The sequence below is a fragment of the Anolis carolinensis genome, chromosome 3 (assembly GCF_035594765.1).
Source record: "Anolis carolinensis isolate JA03-04 chromosome 3, rAnoCar3.1.pri, whole genome shotgun sequence".
NCBI lineage: Eukaryota > Metazoa > Chordata > Lepidosauria > Squamata > Dactyloidae > Anolis > Anolis carolinensis.
In genome coordinates this window covers 30,719,720-30,735,392 of record NC_085843.1, presented here as the reverse complement: position 1 = coordinate 30,735,392, position 15,673 = coordinate 30,719,720, and the positions used below count along the sequence as shown (strand labels likewise).

Genomic DNA, 15,673 nt, shown 5'->3' with positions numbered 1-15,673 from the left:
AATGGCATGAACTATCCTAAGCATAGTATTCAGTGATATACCTTTACACTTCAGGATCTTGCCTAGTTTGTTAATAGCTGCCTTTCCAAGTCTTACTATCTTGTCACACGTCCACTCAAAACATTGCATGCCATCAGGGCGAGTGGGTAACCCAGTGCCCCATGCCCACATCGCCCGGCTCCAATTGAAGGCAATCCCATAGGGGAAGTGTCGACCGCATGCTTCTCCCCATTAATTATACAGTAGAGTCTCGCTTATCCAACATAAACGGGCCAGCAGAATGTTGGATAAGCGAATATGTTGGATAATAAGGAGAGATTAAGGAAAAGCCTATTAAACATCAAATTAGGTTATGATTTTACAAATTAAGCACCAAAACATCATGTTATACAACAAATTTGATAGAAAAAGTAGTTCAATACACAGTAATGCTATGTAGTAATTACTGTATTTACGAATTTAGCACCAAAATATCACGATGAATTGAAAACATTGACTACAAAAATGCGTTGGATAATCCAGAACGTTGGATAAGTGAGTGTTGGATAAGTGAGACTCTACTGTAATAGCAACACAAAGGGTAGATTTTGGTGGCTCTGCCCTACTTCATCCACAGAGCCCCACTGGCATCATTGGATGGGAACCAACGGGCTTTGTGGGTGAAGTAGGGTAGAAACGGCGTATGCCACCGAAATCCACCCTTTGTGATTACGTCTCTAGTCCTACTCTAATTTCTCAACTATGGTCTCCATTGTGTTCATATTTAATCAAGCTATCAATATCAGGCTAATCTGCTACAATCATGTCCATCATTCATTGCTAATTTCCCTGAAATGGTTTTAAGAATGCATATCTATGAACAATTTTTTTTAAAGCAGCCCAAAAAGGTATTGCAGTTTAAAAGAGGCTTGAGATATGAGTCATTATTTTGAACATCTGGGAATACAAAACATTCAAAGGCTATTAGTCACCCCAAACAGGCTGAAATACCCAGCTGATGCCTAAAGCAAAGAAGTTACCACTGGGAGTATTTCTCAAAATGAGTACAAAGCAGAAGGAATTAATAATACTCAATTAACAATGCTCAAACACAGTTGGGCATGTAGACAATGCATGTGGTAGGGCATGTGACCCATATTTTATCTTCTTTATACCTTTTATATCATTTGGACTAATTAACATTACTGCCCACGTTAATAGGTCCAACTCATGGCATCAATCTACTTCTTATGCATAGTGTGCAATGGGAGATGATTAAGGCACATACTGCTGAATCCTATAGTTACCCATAACCCACATTCTGAAGCTGTGTATGTGTATACTAAGCTAGCCCATCCAGAACAATGGTGCATAGATATTTAGATATTTTTTCACCTCCAAAATTCTTGTAGTAGTAAAATGGATCAATGAGATGAGGAGGGGCTATTTTCCAATAATTCCTGCTTCCTAATGAAGCCCCTCGCAAATCTGCTCTGGAGACTTGTGGGCATTTGGCTCAATAGGATAAGTTTGTGATAGTATGAATGTCTTGCAGCATGAATACCATACATCATTTCATATATGAAAACCAAGGAAAATGTGACCAAGCAACATCAGAGTGAGACTGATAAATGACAAAATGACAAAAATGTTACAGTAGGCCCTTCCATTTCCTGGGGATTTGAAATGCACGATTCTTGCAAAAGTGAGGAAAAACATTTTTTTTTAAAAACAACTTTTTTTAACCTACAAGAACGCTCTCTCAGAATCTCTAGGTCATCAAGGGAGACTTTAGCATCAATTTCTAACATAGGTTCACCACAGAATTGCCTTGGAGAACCTAGAGATCCCTAGAGATAATATATTAATCAAATCTGCAAATTATCAAATCCGTAAAAGTTAAATTCACAAGTTGGAGGGCCGACTGTAATGGAGGAGGTTAAAAAAAGGTAGGCAGATAGATGCAGTGGAAAAAATAAATGTTATCTGTAACAATTTAACAAGTTTATTTTTTTGTCTTAAAAAAGAATCACCAAATAAGCCTAATATGGAATTGACATATTTCATACATTTTATACACTTTGTATAAAAATCAAGAGCATCCATTCTAGACAACATTGGCTGATGCTTCCTTATGAGAAACTGTCAGTGACACATTATAGTCAGATCTACACATCTGATGCTTGTGGAAAAAACTAAAGGCTCAAAACATTGGTCTAGTTGTTGTTGTTGCTGTTGTTGTTTTACAATTTTACAGATGCAAATTCAAACATGAGTTCAAAATTTGGCATTTGAAACCCCCTAAGTTATTGCAGTTAAAATCCTAATGATCTCAAACAAGATGTAACACACATTGTACAAAATTCTGTGTATAGTTTACAAATGACTAACTTCACAGAAACTTGCCACGAAAGCCATGGGAATTAGGATACTCATGTGAACCTGTAATAAAGTCCAATTCACGCATGTTTTACTGGGGCTGTTCAGTGCTCACACAGTGTACATACGACATCTCAATTGACATTGATAGGTTTGGGTTGGAATTCACAATTGCAGCTACAAACGCATAGCCTACATTGTATATTTGTAGCTGATCTGTATTCACAATACCAATATATGGTATTCAAGAGTGTAAGGGAAGCATAGAAATCATAAAATTCCCCTAGTATTGACTTATCAGGAAGCAGCTACTGTGAACGACAGGAGTTTGTTCTCAGACTGACATTTTCACCTCTCCAGCACTCAGCACTTTAGTCTCTTTAAGAAAAAAATTGAATATAAATAATAATAATAATGATAATAATAATAATAATAATAATATCAAGTGCAAGGAGGAATTACGACGAGGATCCTGCTTCTGATTGTCTCATCACTTTTCCAAATTGTCAAGAGAACAGATCTCCATTGCTCACAGTTACTGCCACCAAGTAGTAGTAGGAGGTGCTACTTAATCTCAGCCCTAATCTTCCAAACATGTTCTCTATGAAAACAACACAGTACACAGCAAATCTTAATGTGGCGGACAGGAGGTATGGATAGACAATGCCATGCCAGAAAAAATATATATGAAGCAATAGCCTCCTGCTGCATTAGAACACTATGAACTGCTATGAACTCTCTCCCCAGGGAGATCAGATTAGATCCCACCCTGTCCATATTCCACAAAGACTTGAACACATGGATGTGTTTTTGAACATTAGGTCAGTTCATAATTTATTATTGCCCAGTCTTAATTGTTTATTGCCCTGATCTCCAGCACCTTACTGCCACTCTTGATAATTCTGTCCTGAGTTTTGCACATGCCTGTCCCTCCCTTGTAATTTTATTAGCCCCACCTTTTAATTTTGATGCCCCCTGATGTATTTTATGATGTTTTATTTTATTGCTCAGGTATTTTAATTATATTGATGTTGTGTTTTTAATTTTATCTCTTTTGGGCTTGGTGAGCTGCTCGAGTCCCTTTGGGGTGGAGGGCTATAAAAATAAAGTTGTTGTTGTTGTTGTTGTTGTTGTTATGAACTGTTGGCTCTGAACAGCTTATTTCTCCAGTGTGTTACTTCTTTCAAAACCACTGCACCTGTGGTCTCTTTTTGTCTGTTGCCATTGTTTACGCTGGAGTAACTATGCTAATATAGTGCAACAATACAATCATGGTCAATATTATGACAAACACATAAGATTTAATCAGCCCTTTGTTTAGTAATCAGTTTCAGCAGTGTGGTGTCTTTTGCCACCTGTACATTATACAGTTGTTGTTTTTTTAAAAAAAAACATTCAATATTTCTGTTTTTACACTTATAATTTAACAGATTTATACAGGTACCACCAAAACAATATATCCTCTTTAACATTTAGAAGACCTGGATTTGAAAGGTGTCCTAGACTTGTAATTTGTAAACAGAGGAAAACCCTTCCTCGTGTCCCACCATTGAGGTCAATCCACTGCATGAGACCATAAGAAAAAGCCTTCTTAGCCACGGCATCATAATTGTGGATGCCCATTTGGCACCAATGCTTATTTTGTCTATATGCCATGGGGAAAACATCATTGTTTTCGCTTGGGATCTTTGGCCCTTACTATCTCAAATTCGTAATGGACATAGTCTTGAAATGTTTATACCTGTTTTAATAAATTGTATTCAACTTGTTTGCCTTGATTTAACTTGAACTCCACCCTGAAATCTTTTGATATAAGGTGGAATAGTAATACTTTAATACATATTTACATAAAAAATTTTTATCTGTTTTTTGTACTTGTTTTCTAACTGTAGAGGCTGGTCTATGACTGTAATCAAGTAACAATACAATCAACATTCAGAAGATGTATAAACTCATGTTATTGCACAGCAACCACACATTAGATTACAAAGTATGCTTCCCATTACATTCTGCTCACTGCCAAACACATACAGAGTCTGTTTCCTATCTCTTTCTCTCTCTGCAAAGACTTAGGCTGTTCTTGTCTTTTATTGCACAATATGGTTTATTGCCATTTCCCCCCTCAAAACCACAAAGAGGCCATGTTCACAAATTCCAAAAAAAAAATAGAGACAGTCAAGGAGGCTAGGTTTTTTTTAATGGTGTAGTATGTAGCAGAGTTTGGAAAAGTTACTATTTTGGACTACAAATCCCAGAATTCCCCAGTCATGTTTGCAGCGGGGAGCTAGAGAAGTGTGATCCAAAGGAGTATCCTTTCCAAGCTCTACTGGGTGATATTTTGACAAAAGATACTACAAATAAATGCAAAACCATGATAAAGGCTGAACTTATCTGAAATGTATTATGTTTAATAATAATAAGCTAAATATAAGTTTCAAAAAAGTCGTTGCCATGTCATGAGAAAGCTGTCTCTGGATTACATGCCGAACAAACATGAAGTATTTGTGACATAATTATCTGTTCTTCAGGAGCAAGTGATAAAGTAGATTTGTGAAGCATTTTAAAAGCTGCCCTTGTTTTCCTGACTTGAGGTTTAAAAAGTGTTTCTTTTAATAAGATTTCCATTCACTTATGCATAGTGACTGGTGTATGTGTGCCTTCCTTCAGTGGCAAGCCAACTTATGGCAACCTCATAAATTTCATAGGACTTCCTTATGCAAGGAATATTCCCAAGGAATATGCCTTCTTGAGAAATACAGCCTACAGTTTCTCGTGGAGGTTTCCTGTCCAAATACTCATCAGGTCTGACCTTGCTTTGCTTCCAAGATCAGACAAGGATATGAAAGCTTCAGGGCTTTTTAAATGATTAACTGCCACTAAATTGTATAATCTATGTCACATAGGCTGTCAATCCTAATTACCCTGTAACGAAACCTTGTTTTGTTCAATTTCAAAAGTAGCAATCCTGAGCCACAATTTCCTAAAGATTTCATGTTTGTTTGGGATGATTTATACATTGCAATTCAGTAGTTTAGGGAACCTCTGATTCACCTCTTTTGGGACTACTGCTCATATAATCCTATACTATTTGCCATGATAACTGCATCATTTTGGAAATTGAACTCCAAAACATAGGGAAGACCTCCTCATCTACAGTTTCATTTTTTCTTGTATTTTATGTGTTGTTCTTGGTTTGTACATGTAATAGTGCAACAAATGTACTCTACATGACTGCATTTGGAAAAAGATGACACTGTTTTGTTGGAATGTTTTTCTAAGATGTTCAAAATGATTTATTGGGGGTTTTCTGGGGTTTTCTTGGTTTTGTAGTGTTGGGAAAAAACTCTGTGGACTATTTATTAACTATTCTATATGTTTCCCTTATTTCAATTCTTTAGAACAGTGATTCCCAACCTTTGGGCCTCCAGGTTTTTTGAACTTCAGCTCTCAGAAATCTCAGCCAGCTTACCAAGTACAGTAGAGTCTTACTTATCCAACACTAACTTATCCAACATTCTGGATTATCTAACACATATTTGTAGTCAATGTTTTCAATACATCGTGATATTTTGGCACTAAATTCGTAAATACAGTAATTACTACATAGCATTACTGCATATTGAACTACTTTTTCTGTCAAATTTGTCGTATAACATGATGTTTTGGTGCTTAATTTGTAAAATCATAACCTAATTTGATGTTTAATAGGCTTTTCCTTAATCCCTCATTATCCAACATATTCGCTTATCCAACATTCTGAAGGCCTGTTTATGTTGGATAGGTGAGACTCTACTGTATTATGAAATTTGGGAGCTGAAGTCCAAAACACCTGGAGGCCCAAAGGTTGGGAACCACTGCTTTAGAAGATACTGAAAGTAACAGAAGATACAGAAGAAACCAGAGCATTTTCTGCTACCTTTCATGAAAACCATCTTATGTTCCAATAACATAAGAAGGTTTTCATGAAGACAGTTGAAAATGCACTCTGGTCTCATTGGTGCTTATTTAAGCTGTTTTTGATGATCTATTGAAATTGGATATAGTCGACATATTTTGTCACTATCACAACATAAAACATTCTCTTCTTTCAGCATTTCGTGTTTAGGCTACATAGATTCAGCACCTGCAATGGTGATGCATTTTTTACGTTAGTTACCATCTTTACCAATATCACCACCTTTTCATTTTCACAGGTTTCATTGACTCAGTAATGTTTATCCCTTTGGGTGTTTTAGGGGGGTAGAGACAGCTTTTTCCTGAGATAGGTTTAGTTCTTGGAATTTCTGCACAACAGCCAGAATTTCAGCAAACACCCTTTCTCTAGCATGGGGATGCAATCTTGGGACAATATACATCTTGCTGAATATCTGCTTTGCAGCTGTGAAAGGCACAATCAAAACCAGGAAAAGAGAGAGAGAGAGATTGGATATGGCAACAGTACTGGCTCCAAATAAATGCTCCTATGCTATGATGGAAACCATTCAGCTCTTCAGATATTGTAAGATTGTAAATTCCAGCATTTTACACCATAGGAAAACTGTCCTTCAATATCTGAGAATCTGAAAGATTCTCATTTCTGGGTTGCTGTGAGTCTTCCACGTTGTATAGCCCGGTTCCAGAAGCATTCTCTCCTGATGTTTCACCCACATCTATGGCAGACATCCTCAGAGGTTGTGACAACAACAAAACTTTATTTATATACCACTCTATCTCCCATGGGAACTCAGTGCGGTTTACACATGGTAAACATACAGCATACAACAGTCCAATAATAAAACAACAGCTTAAGCATAATAAAAATTTAAAACAATGTGTTCTTTAGGTATAAAAACAGGTCTGTTGGAAACTAGGCAAGTGAGGTTTATATATCTGTGGAATGTCTAGGGTGGGAGAAAAAGCTCTTGAGGCAAGTATGGGCTAGTTAACACTTCCCAACAAAGGATTCCCCCAGGCAGGAAGCAGACAGGCTTTGAAATTGCAAGGCCATTCAATGCCAATCAAAGTGGCCAATTATAGCATTCACACTTGCCTCAAGCAGACAAGAGTTCTTTATCCCACCCTGGACATTCCACAGATATATAAACTTCATTCGCCTAGTTTCCAACAGACCTCCCAATCTCTGAGGATGCCTGCCATAGCTGTGGGTGAAATGTCAGGAGACAATGCTTCTTGAACATGGTCATACAGCCAGGAAAACTTACAGCAACCCAGTGATTCCGGCCATGAAAGCCTTTGACAACACACTGATTCTGGTTTCTGCTGCTGTTTCTTTGTTTGCCACAATTCCAGATTTGTGTCCTTTTGGATCCACAGTTTTGCAAACAGGGCACAGAAGGCTGATGTAGCAACAGCTACGACTGATATTGATCCCAGCAATTCCCCTTCATTGGCTCAGATAACATATTTTATTTCATTAAAACAACCCTATTTTCCATCAGAGGATTCACACAAAAATGTTCCTTAAAGGTTTTCTTTTACAGAATCTTTTTTTAAAAAAACCCAACAACATTTTTTTTCTGGATATGAATTCAAAAACACTATCAGTTACAGAAATTAACTGTGATGTGTGACAACGACATCCATCTTTAACAACAGAAGCAATGGAACGATGGGCATACACACTTTTGTGCTTTGAAACAGTGGAGGAATTACTAGAAAAGTATAAAACATGTTCTATGTGCATTTCCCAATGCAGCATTACAATCTCATGTGCCCCAAACTTGAAAATGTCAGACTTCAGAACTGAAGGTCAGAGCAAAACAAAGAGAAGGTCCTGTAAAGCACACGAAATGTCCATGACATTATCTTACTGCACAGATCTATGTTGACACTAGTGATAAATGTTAAATTGGCCGAGCTTATTTTGTGAAAATCATTCTTGCAGTCTTGAACGCTCTGCGCGCTTGCCCTTGTGTATTGGAGCGTCATAGGGCAGCTTGAGTTGTGGATTTGGCAAACTACACAACCAGAAGGAATTGTTAGTCACCAAGTGCGTGGGGGAAAGTGGCTAATGCAAGACTGCCTGAAAAACCTCTTTGGAAAACTGAGTATCTTGAGATTTATTACTGCAGAATGATCTTGTTTATTGCAAAATTACTCATTCATAGGATGTAGAATCGTAAACACAAAGTACACAGTATTAGCGGAACTGTTAAAAGATCCCTGTGGGGTTTTCGGTTAGGCTTACATTAACAGAAACTTCACTCTAGCTCTTGCTGATTCTTTCCATGGAGGCTGAAAGGGAAACCACTTTTGGCAAAGGTAGAAAAAAACATGCAGCACAATTGGTCTCTCCTATGGGGAAGGGGAGGGGCTCATTTCTTTCCTTCCAAGAATTTATGGGTAAACTTTATTTCCCATAATTACACCAGAAATTGACAACTTGAAGCCCTTCAGATTTCCTTGGAGTCCAGTCCCCAGAAGCTTGAGCTAGTGTGACTAAAGTTTGGGAATGATGGGAAATGGAAACCAGCACCTGGAAGGTGACAGGTTGCTCTTTCCAATATATATAAGGATCACTTCTGATGTTACATCTTTAAATACATCTTTCAGCAGCATGCGGAAGAATGAGGAAGTACTCTGTCAAGGACTCGGGTGTCACAAGTGGAAGGTGAAGCGGCAGCTCCCCCTGTGGCCAGAATCAAGCATACCCTTATGAAGCCGGAAGCTGGAATGTTAAATTGCCTCTGTGGCTGTCGTATGTTTAATGGCATTGAAGGTTTGCCATGTATATGTGCACTGTGATCCACCCTGAGTCTCCGTCAGGGTGAGAAGGGTGGAATATAAATATTGTAAATAAATAAATAATAAATAAATAAATAAATGTCTCTGAATGATCTCCTTCATGATATAAGAAACCCAAGCCTGAGAGTCTTATGAAGCTATGCATCAGTATTTTGTCCTGCATCAAAATGAACATCTGGACAGCATATTTATTCTCATTGATACTAAACTGTAAGGATGCGATTGTACAGTCCCACAAAACCTGTAGTCTGGATGGCAGCCTAACTGTTACCTGATGTCTCCTCCTGTTGAATTGTACACAAGACTATGTTGTAATTAAAGCCACACATCTTCTGACTTAGGGCCCTTCCACACAACCATATAACCCAGAATATCAAAGCTGAAAATCCCACAATATCTGCTTCGAACTGGGTTATTTGAGTCCACACTGCCATATATTCCAGTTCAAAGCAGAAAATGTGGGGTTTTATTCAGCTGTGCAGAAGAGTCCTCAGACAACATGTGTCTTATAGCAGGAGCCTTAAGATGCACATTGCAAAAACACATCTGCCTTCATAGAATGACTACAGAATTCATTCACTCTGGAAATAGTAGCATTGGCATTGCTAAGGTCATGCCAATGTTTCTAATGTGGTTGTGTATTATCCTTTGATCTGGAGTTTGACAGGCATTAATCCTGTGGTTTAACCCCTATTGATTAGAGCAGACCCACTGAATCAATTGGATTTAATTGCATGTTGACTCACCACTCAACAACTCATTCAGCGGGTCTACTCTAGTGGGGACAAACCAGCAGCATTCCAGCCTATGTATTCAAGCTGCTCATATGCAAATGTATCTTTCATTTGCTGAGACAGAGAAATCACATTTACACATACATAGGAGCCGGTATGGTGTTATCTGTAGAATGCTGGACTGGGATATGTGGAATCCCGTTGTGGGCTCCTGTCCCCATTGAGCCATAATGCTCACTGGGTGATCCTGGGCCATTCCCTGACTCATTCTCACAGCCTGACCAACCTCACAGGTTTGGACAACAGTGTCCATTCCCTTGAGCTCACTGGAAGAAAGATAAGATGTAAATGCAACAATCAGTAAGCAAATAAATAAGCAAATATAAATAAATAAATAAATAAATAAATAACTGTCTCCTTTAAAATATTGGCATAGTGCCTGGAGGAACTATAGGAGGAAATGAGAGTAGTTGCATAAGCCAAAAAAGAACAGAATCTGAGCAACACTTAAAAGTTGGCATAAAATCATTTTCCTTCCAGGGAAACTACAACAGCGTGGTTCATTTCGGTCAAGGAGAATTTGCTTTCTGAAAAGGTCAGTACCTCCTGTGGCTTGAATGCAAACCTGTTATGTACAACGTAATGAAAGCAACACAACCACACAACACCAGTGCTAAACAGACAACTCCTTCCTCCCTCCTAATCAAACATCACTGGGCGATCTCGCTCTTGCAGACAGATTCGAAGGGATGCAGCCGCAGCAGATGAGCCAAAGTGCCTTCTGTATTTCTTGATTCCGGAAAGCATATATTACAGGGTTAATAATAGAATTGTACGTGGCTGGAAGGAGGGTGGCATAGGTATATATAGAAGGGTAGGTGTAGTCGGCTATTAAGGAATACAGTGTGAAAGGCATCCAGCAAGCAGCAAAGGTTCCCAGGATAATGGCTAAAGTTGACACTCCTTTCCGAGTCGTCACATAGTGGGAAGTGGCCAGGAAGTGGTGCTGCAAAGCAATCTGATGGGCATGTCGCATCACAATTTTGCAGATCTGAATGTACAGCTGCAGCATGAGAGCAAACATAAGCAAGAAAGAGACAGAGAGGACCGCCGCGTTGTTTTTGGTGAGCGGCCGGATGACGCTGCAGGTGGATTCGTCTTGGAGGCAATTCCAGCCCATGATGGGCAGCAGCCCGATGCAGATGGAAGCTCCCCAGAGCAAAATGAGCATGACATAGGTGAAGGTGACAGTCCTCTCTGAATTGTATGTCAGAGCATAATAGAGGGAGAGGTACCGGTCGACAGTGATAGCCAGCAAACTGCAGACCGAGGCTGAGAAAGAGGCAACAATCAGCCCAACCGTGACCAGCTTGGTAGACTCCGATTGGAGAAGATAGGCAAAAATGAAATTGAAGATCAATCCAATCCCGGCTAAGAGGTCTGCCAAGGCCAGGCTGCCTATGAGGAGGAACATGGGGGCACGGAGGCTGGGATTGTGGAAGATAATCAGGACCACCACAGCATTCTCACAGGAGATCAGGGTTCCTGAAGTACACAAGACAATATCCCAGGGGTTGACTATAAAGTCCGGCTCTGGGTCATTGACGGGGATCGGGGAGGTGACCGCAGCCGAAACATTTTCTGTCCAACCGACGTCTAACCGATCCTGAGGCAGCCACGTTACATTAAGCGTCGGCTCTTCGGTCATATTTAAACCCGTCCTCTTCAACGAAAAGATGAAATAAGGCATTTATTCATTCATTCCTTTGTCATTTGAACAATCCGAAAACAGCACATGCAATCCCGATACCTTAAAGGTCACAATCTGGTGCCAGACCGGCACAGGTTACATAAACATGACTGCACAAAAAATGATGATGATGATGATGAGAGAGGGAAGGCAGAATTCAAGACTGCATGGAATGCAGGGACCAGGAAGGGAAAAAGGCAAAATATTGTTGTTGTTTTTGCCTTCAAAGGCCCCAAAGGCATGGAGTAGGGCAGAGAGGGTGTTGTCCTTCTGAAGAAAACGCTCGCTATTGGGACAGCAGGGTTTCCAAAGCACCCAAACACCCCAAGTTTCAAGGGGGGAGCATTGGCTGCCTCCAATGCTCACATGGCGAAGGAATAGCCTTATGCATTCAAGCATAAAAGATTATTATTAGTATCATCATGGCTATCATCATCAATGGCTCTGTTGACCTCGATGAACCCAGGCGGAGAAGGGGAGAGAAGGTTCCCTTGGGCCCTTTGGGGGACCCTTGTGGGGCAGCCTAGCTCCATCCTGGAGGGAGAGGCAGGTGAACCCAGGGGGGCACGGCGGGTGTCATGCATGGGGAGGGCGGCGGGGGGCGGAGGGATGGGGTGGCGGCGTGCCCTCCCTTCCCTTCCCTTCCTTTCCCCGGCAGGCAGGCAGGCAGGCAGGCAGGCGCATGGATGGGATGGATGGAGAGGCGAGAGACGGCCACAGCACAGCTCGGACTGTTGGTCACCTTGGCTTCCCCTCTGGTGGAAGAGGAGGAGGAAGAGGAGGCTCCCCGGCCGCTCCCTGCCTAGGCGCCAAGGAGCTGGGATCCTGGCAATCCTGCGCCCGCCGGCGCCTGCATCCTCCTCCCGAGGAAGAAGTGGCCGCCCAGGTGCAGAGAGGCAGGCGCCTGGTGCATCTGGCGGGCGCGCCCCCGGCCCCCCCTGCGCGCTCACGACACACACACAGAGGAAGGAAGAGGAGGAGGCGTCGGCCACGGGAGCCGCGCGGTGGGAAAGGTAGCGCTGGCGGGGCGGGAGCGCGCAAGGGCGGGGGAAAGGCAAGGGCTGGGAGCGCGCAAGACAGAGAGAGAGAGAGAGAGAGGCAGGGAGAGAGAGAGAGGAGCGCACCTGCTGCGCGCCCCCGCGGCCGCTTTTCCCTCCCGCCTTCCCTGGGGAGAGTGGGCTTCTTCTGCCTCCTTCTCCTGGCCTTGCCTCCGAGGTCAGACCTCAGGATGTCACCTTGAAGGGCCCACCCTCCGCCTCGCGCGTGTGCAGGGCTGTAGCCAAGGGGGAGAAGGGTGTTTGGGGGTTTTTCAGGGTTTTTTTATAACCTGGTTTACTCATGAATTTTAGCTGATTAACCAAATTCCCATGAGTGTCCACTGAAGTTTATCTATCTTGAGTGCCCACTGAAGTTTATCTGCCTTGAGTGCTCACTGAAGTTTATCTGCCTTGAGTGCCCACTGAAGTGTATCTGTCTTGAGTGCCCACTGAAGTTTATCTGTCTTGAGTGCCTACTGAAGTGTATCTGTCTTGAGTGCCCACTGAAGTTTATCTGTCTTGAGTGCCCACTGAAGTTTATCTGTCTTGAGTGCCCACTGAAGTTTATCCGTCTTGAGTGCCCACTGAAGTTTATCCGTCTTGAGTGCCCACTGAAGCTTATCCGTCTTGAGTGCCCACTGAAGCTTATCTGTCTTGAGTGCCCACTGAAGTTTATCTGTCTTGAGTGCCCACTGAAGTTTATCTGTCTTGAGTGCCCACTGAAGTTTATCCGTCTTGAGTGCCCACTGAAGTTTATCCGTCTTGAGTGCCCACTGAAGTTTATCCGTCTTGAGTGCCCACTGAAGTTTATCTGTCTTGAGTGCCCACTGAAGCTTATCTGTCTTGAGTGCCCACTGAAGTTTATCTGTCTTGAGTGCCCACTAAAGTTTATTCATCTTGAGTGCCCACTGAAGTTTATCTGTCTTGAGTGCTCACTGAAGTTTATTTGTCTTGAGTGCTCACTGAAGTTTATCTGTCTTGAGTGCCCACTGAAGTTTATCCGTCTTAAGTGCCCACTGAAGTTTATCCGTCTTGAGTGCCCACTGAAGTTTATCCGTCTTGAGTGCCAACTGAAGTTTATCCGTCTTGAGTGCCCACTGAAGTTTATCCGTCTTGAGTGCCCACTGAAGTTTATCTGTCTTGAGTGCCTACTGAAGTGTATCTGTCTTGAGTGCCCACTGAAGTTTATCCGTCTTGAGTGCCCACTGAAGTTTATCCGTCTTGAGTGCCCACTGAAGTTTATCCGTCTTGAGTGCCCACTGAAGTTTATCCGTCTTGAGTGCCCACTGAAGTTTTTCCGTCTTGAGTGCCCACTGAAGTTTATCTGTCTTGAGTGCCCACTGAAGTTTATCTGTCTTGAGTGCCCACTGAAGTTTATCCACGTTGCTTGATTGCTAAATTATTCTGCATTATGGAAGACTTCATGTTTCACTAAAAAAAATGTTTCAACCCGCCCCCTCCCCCCAAATATTTTCTGGCTATGGTCCTGCATGTGTGTATATATGTTGTTTTTGTTACATTTACTTATACCTCCTATTAATAAATTGGAGCCCCCAGTGGCGCAGTAGATTAAACCACTGAGCTGCTGAATTTGCTGACCAAAAGGTTGGCGGTTCGAATCCGGGGAGCAGGGTGAGCGGCCGCTGTTAGCCCCAGCTTCTGCCAACCGAGCAGTTCAAAAACATGCAAACATGAATAGATCAATAGGTACCACTCCAGCAAGAAGGTAAAGGCGCTCCATCTAGTCATTCCAACCACCAGGACCATAGCCAGAAAAAATTTGGGGGGGGGGGTTGAACCCCTAACCCCACCTTGGCTACAGCCCTGCCTGCCACATGACCTTGGAGGTGTCTATGGACAATGCAGGCTCTTCAGCTTAGAAATTGAGATGAACACCAACCCCCAGAGCCAGACACAACTAGACCTAGCATCAGGGAAAACCTTCACCTTTACCTTATAATAATAAATAATAAAACTTTATTTATATCATCTACCATCTCCCAGAGGGACTCGGGGCGGCTCATGAAACACTCAAGATGTGACGCAAAACACCAAATACAACAAGTGCAAAACCTCAGAATTGTAAAGTGCTTTAAAAAAGAGTCTAACGGTCCACATACATATTATAAAAGTCTAAACATAATCAAAGGCTTGTCAGAAAAGCCAGATTTTTAATTAGTGCAAAAGGTTTGCAGAGTAGGGGCTAACCTGATCTCCCTCAGGAGGGCATTTCGGAGCAGGGGGGCCACCACCGAGAAGGTCCCATCTTTCGTCCCCACCAACCACACTTGAGATGGAGGTGGAACCGAGAGAAGGGCCTCCCCAGTAGACCTTAAAGCCCATGCCAGTTCATACAAAGAGATGCGGTCTTGAAGATAGGTTGGACCCGAAGCGTAAAGGGCTTCGTTGGTAATAACTTGCATTTTGAATTGGGTCTGGAAACTCATCGGCAGCCAGTGAAGCTGCTTTAATACGGGCATGGTGTGCTCCCTATAACCAGCTCCAGTTAGTAATCTGGCTGCTGGCCTTTTCTCTAACTGCAGTTTCCGAGTCATCTTCAAAGGCAGCCCCACATAGAGTGGGGCTGCCTTTGAAGAAAGAGTAGAGGTACCGTACTTTCCTCTCTTAAACGAGACTCACTCTACTCCTGGACCCCTTTCACATGTACTGGTTTTTTGTTATGTTTTTACTGTTGAGAGCAACTCTCTTAAAAATGGCTTACAATATTAAAACACAGTACACCTGAAAGGGAACCAGGAGTCTTTTTAGTACACCACAAGCTGAACATGAGCCAACAGTGTGATGCAGCAGCTTAAAAAGCCAATGCAAATTCTCGGCTGCATCAAAAGAAGTATAATGTCAATATCAAAATGAAATTCAACAGGAGCAAATGCAAGATACTCCACTTAGGCAGAAAAAATGAAATGAAGGATGCCTGGCTCAACAGCAGTACATGTGAAAAAGATCTTGAAGTCCTTGTGGACAACAAGTTAAACATGAGCCAACAATATGATGTGGGGGCTTAAAAAGTGAATGGGATTTTGGCCTGC

The 15,673-nt window shown here is 41.9% G+C and overlaps 1 protein-coding gene across 1 annotated transcript; it reads right to left on the bottom strand.

The window, feature by feature from the left end:
* Positions 1-1,968: 1,968 nt before the first annotated feature.
* On the bottom strand, positions 1,969-12,748 carry gpr12 (G protein-coupled receptor 12). Its single transcript, XM_008117880.2, has 2 exons — positions 12,329-12,748; positions 1,969-11,559 (listed from the first exon to the last, which is right to left on the bottom strand). Exon 2 carries the CDS (start codon positions 11,542-11,544, stop codon positions 10,540-10,542), a length of 1,005 nt encoding a protein of 334 aa, XP_008116087.1. The 5' UTR covers positions 11,545-11,559; positions 12,329-12,748; the 3' UTR covers positions 1,969-10,539.
* Positions 12,749-15,673: the final 2,925 nt, after the last annotated feature.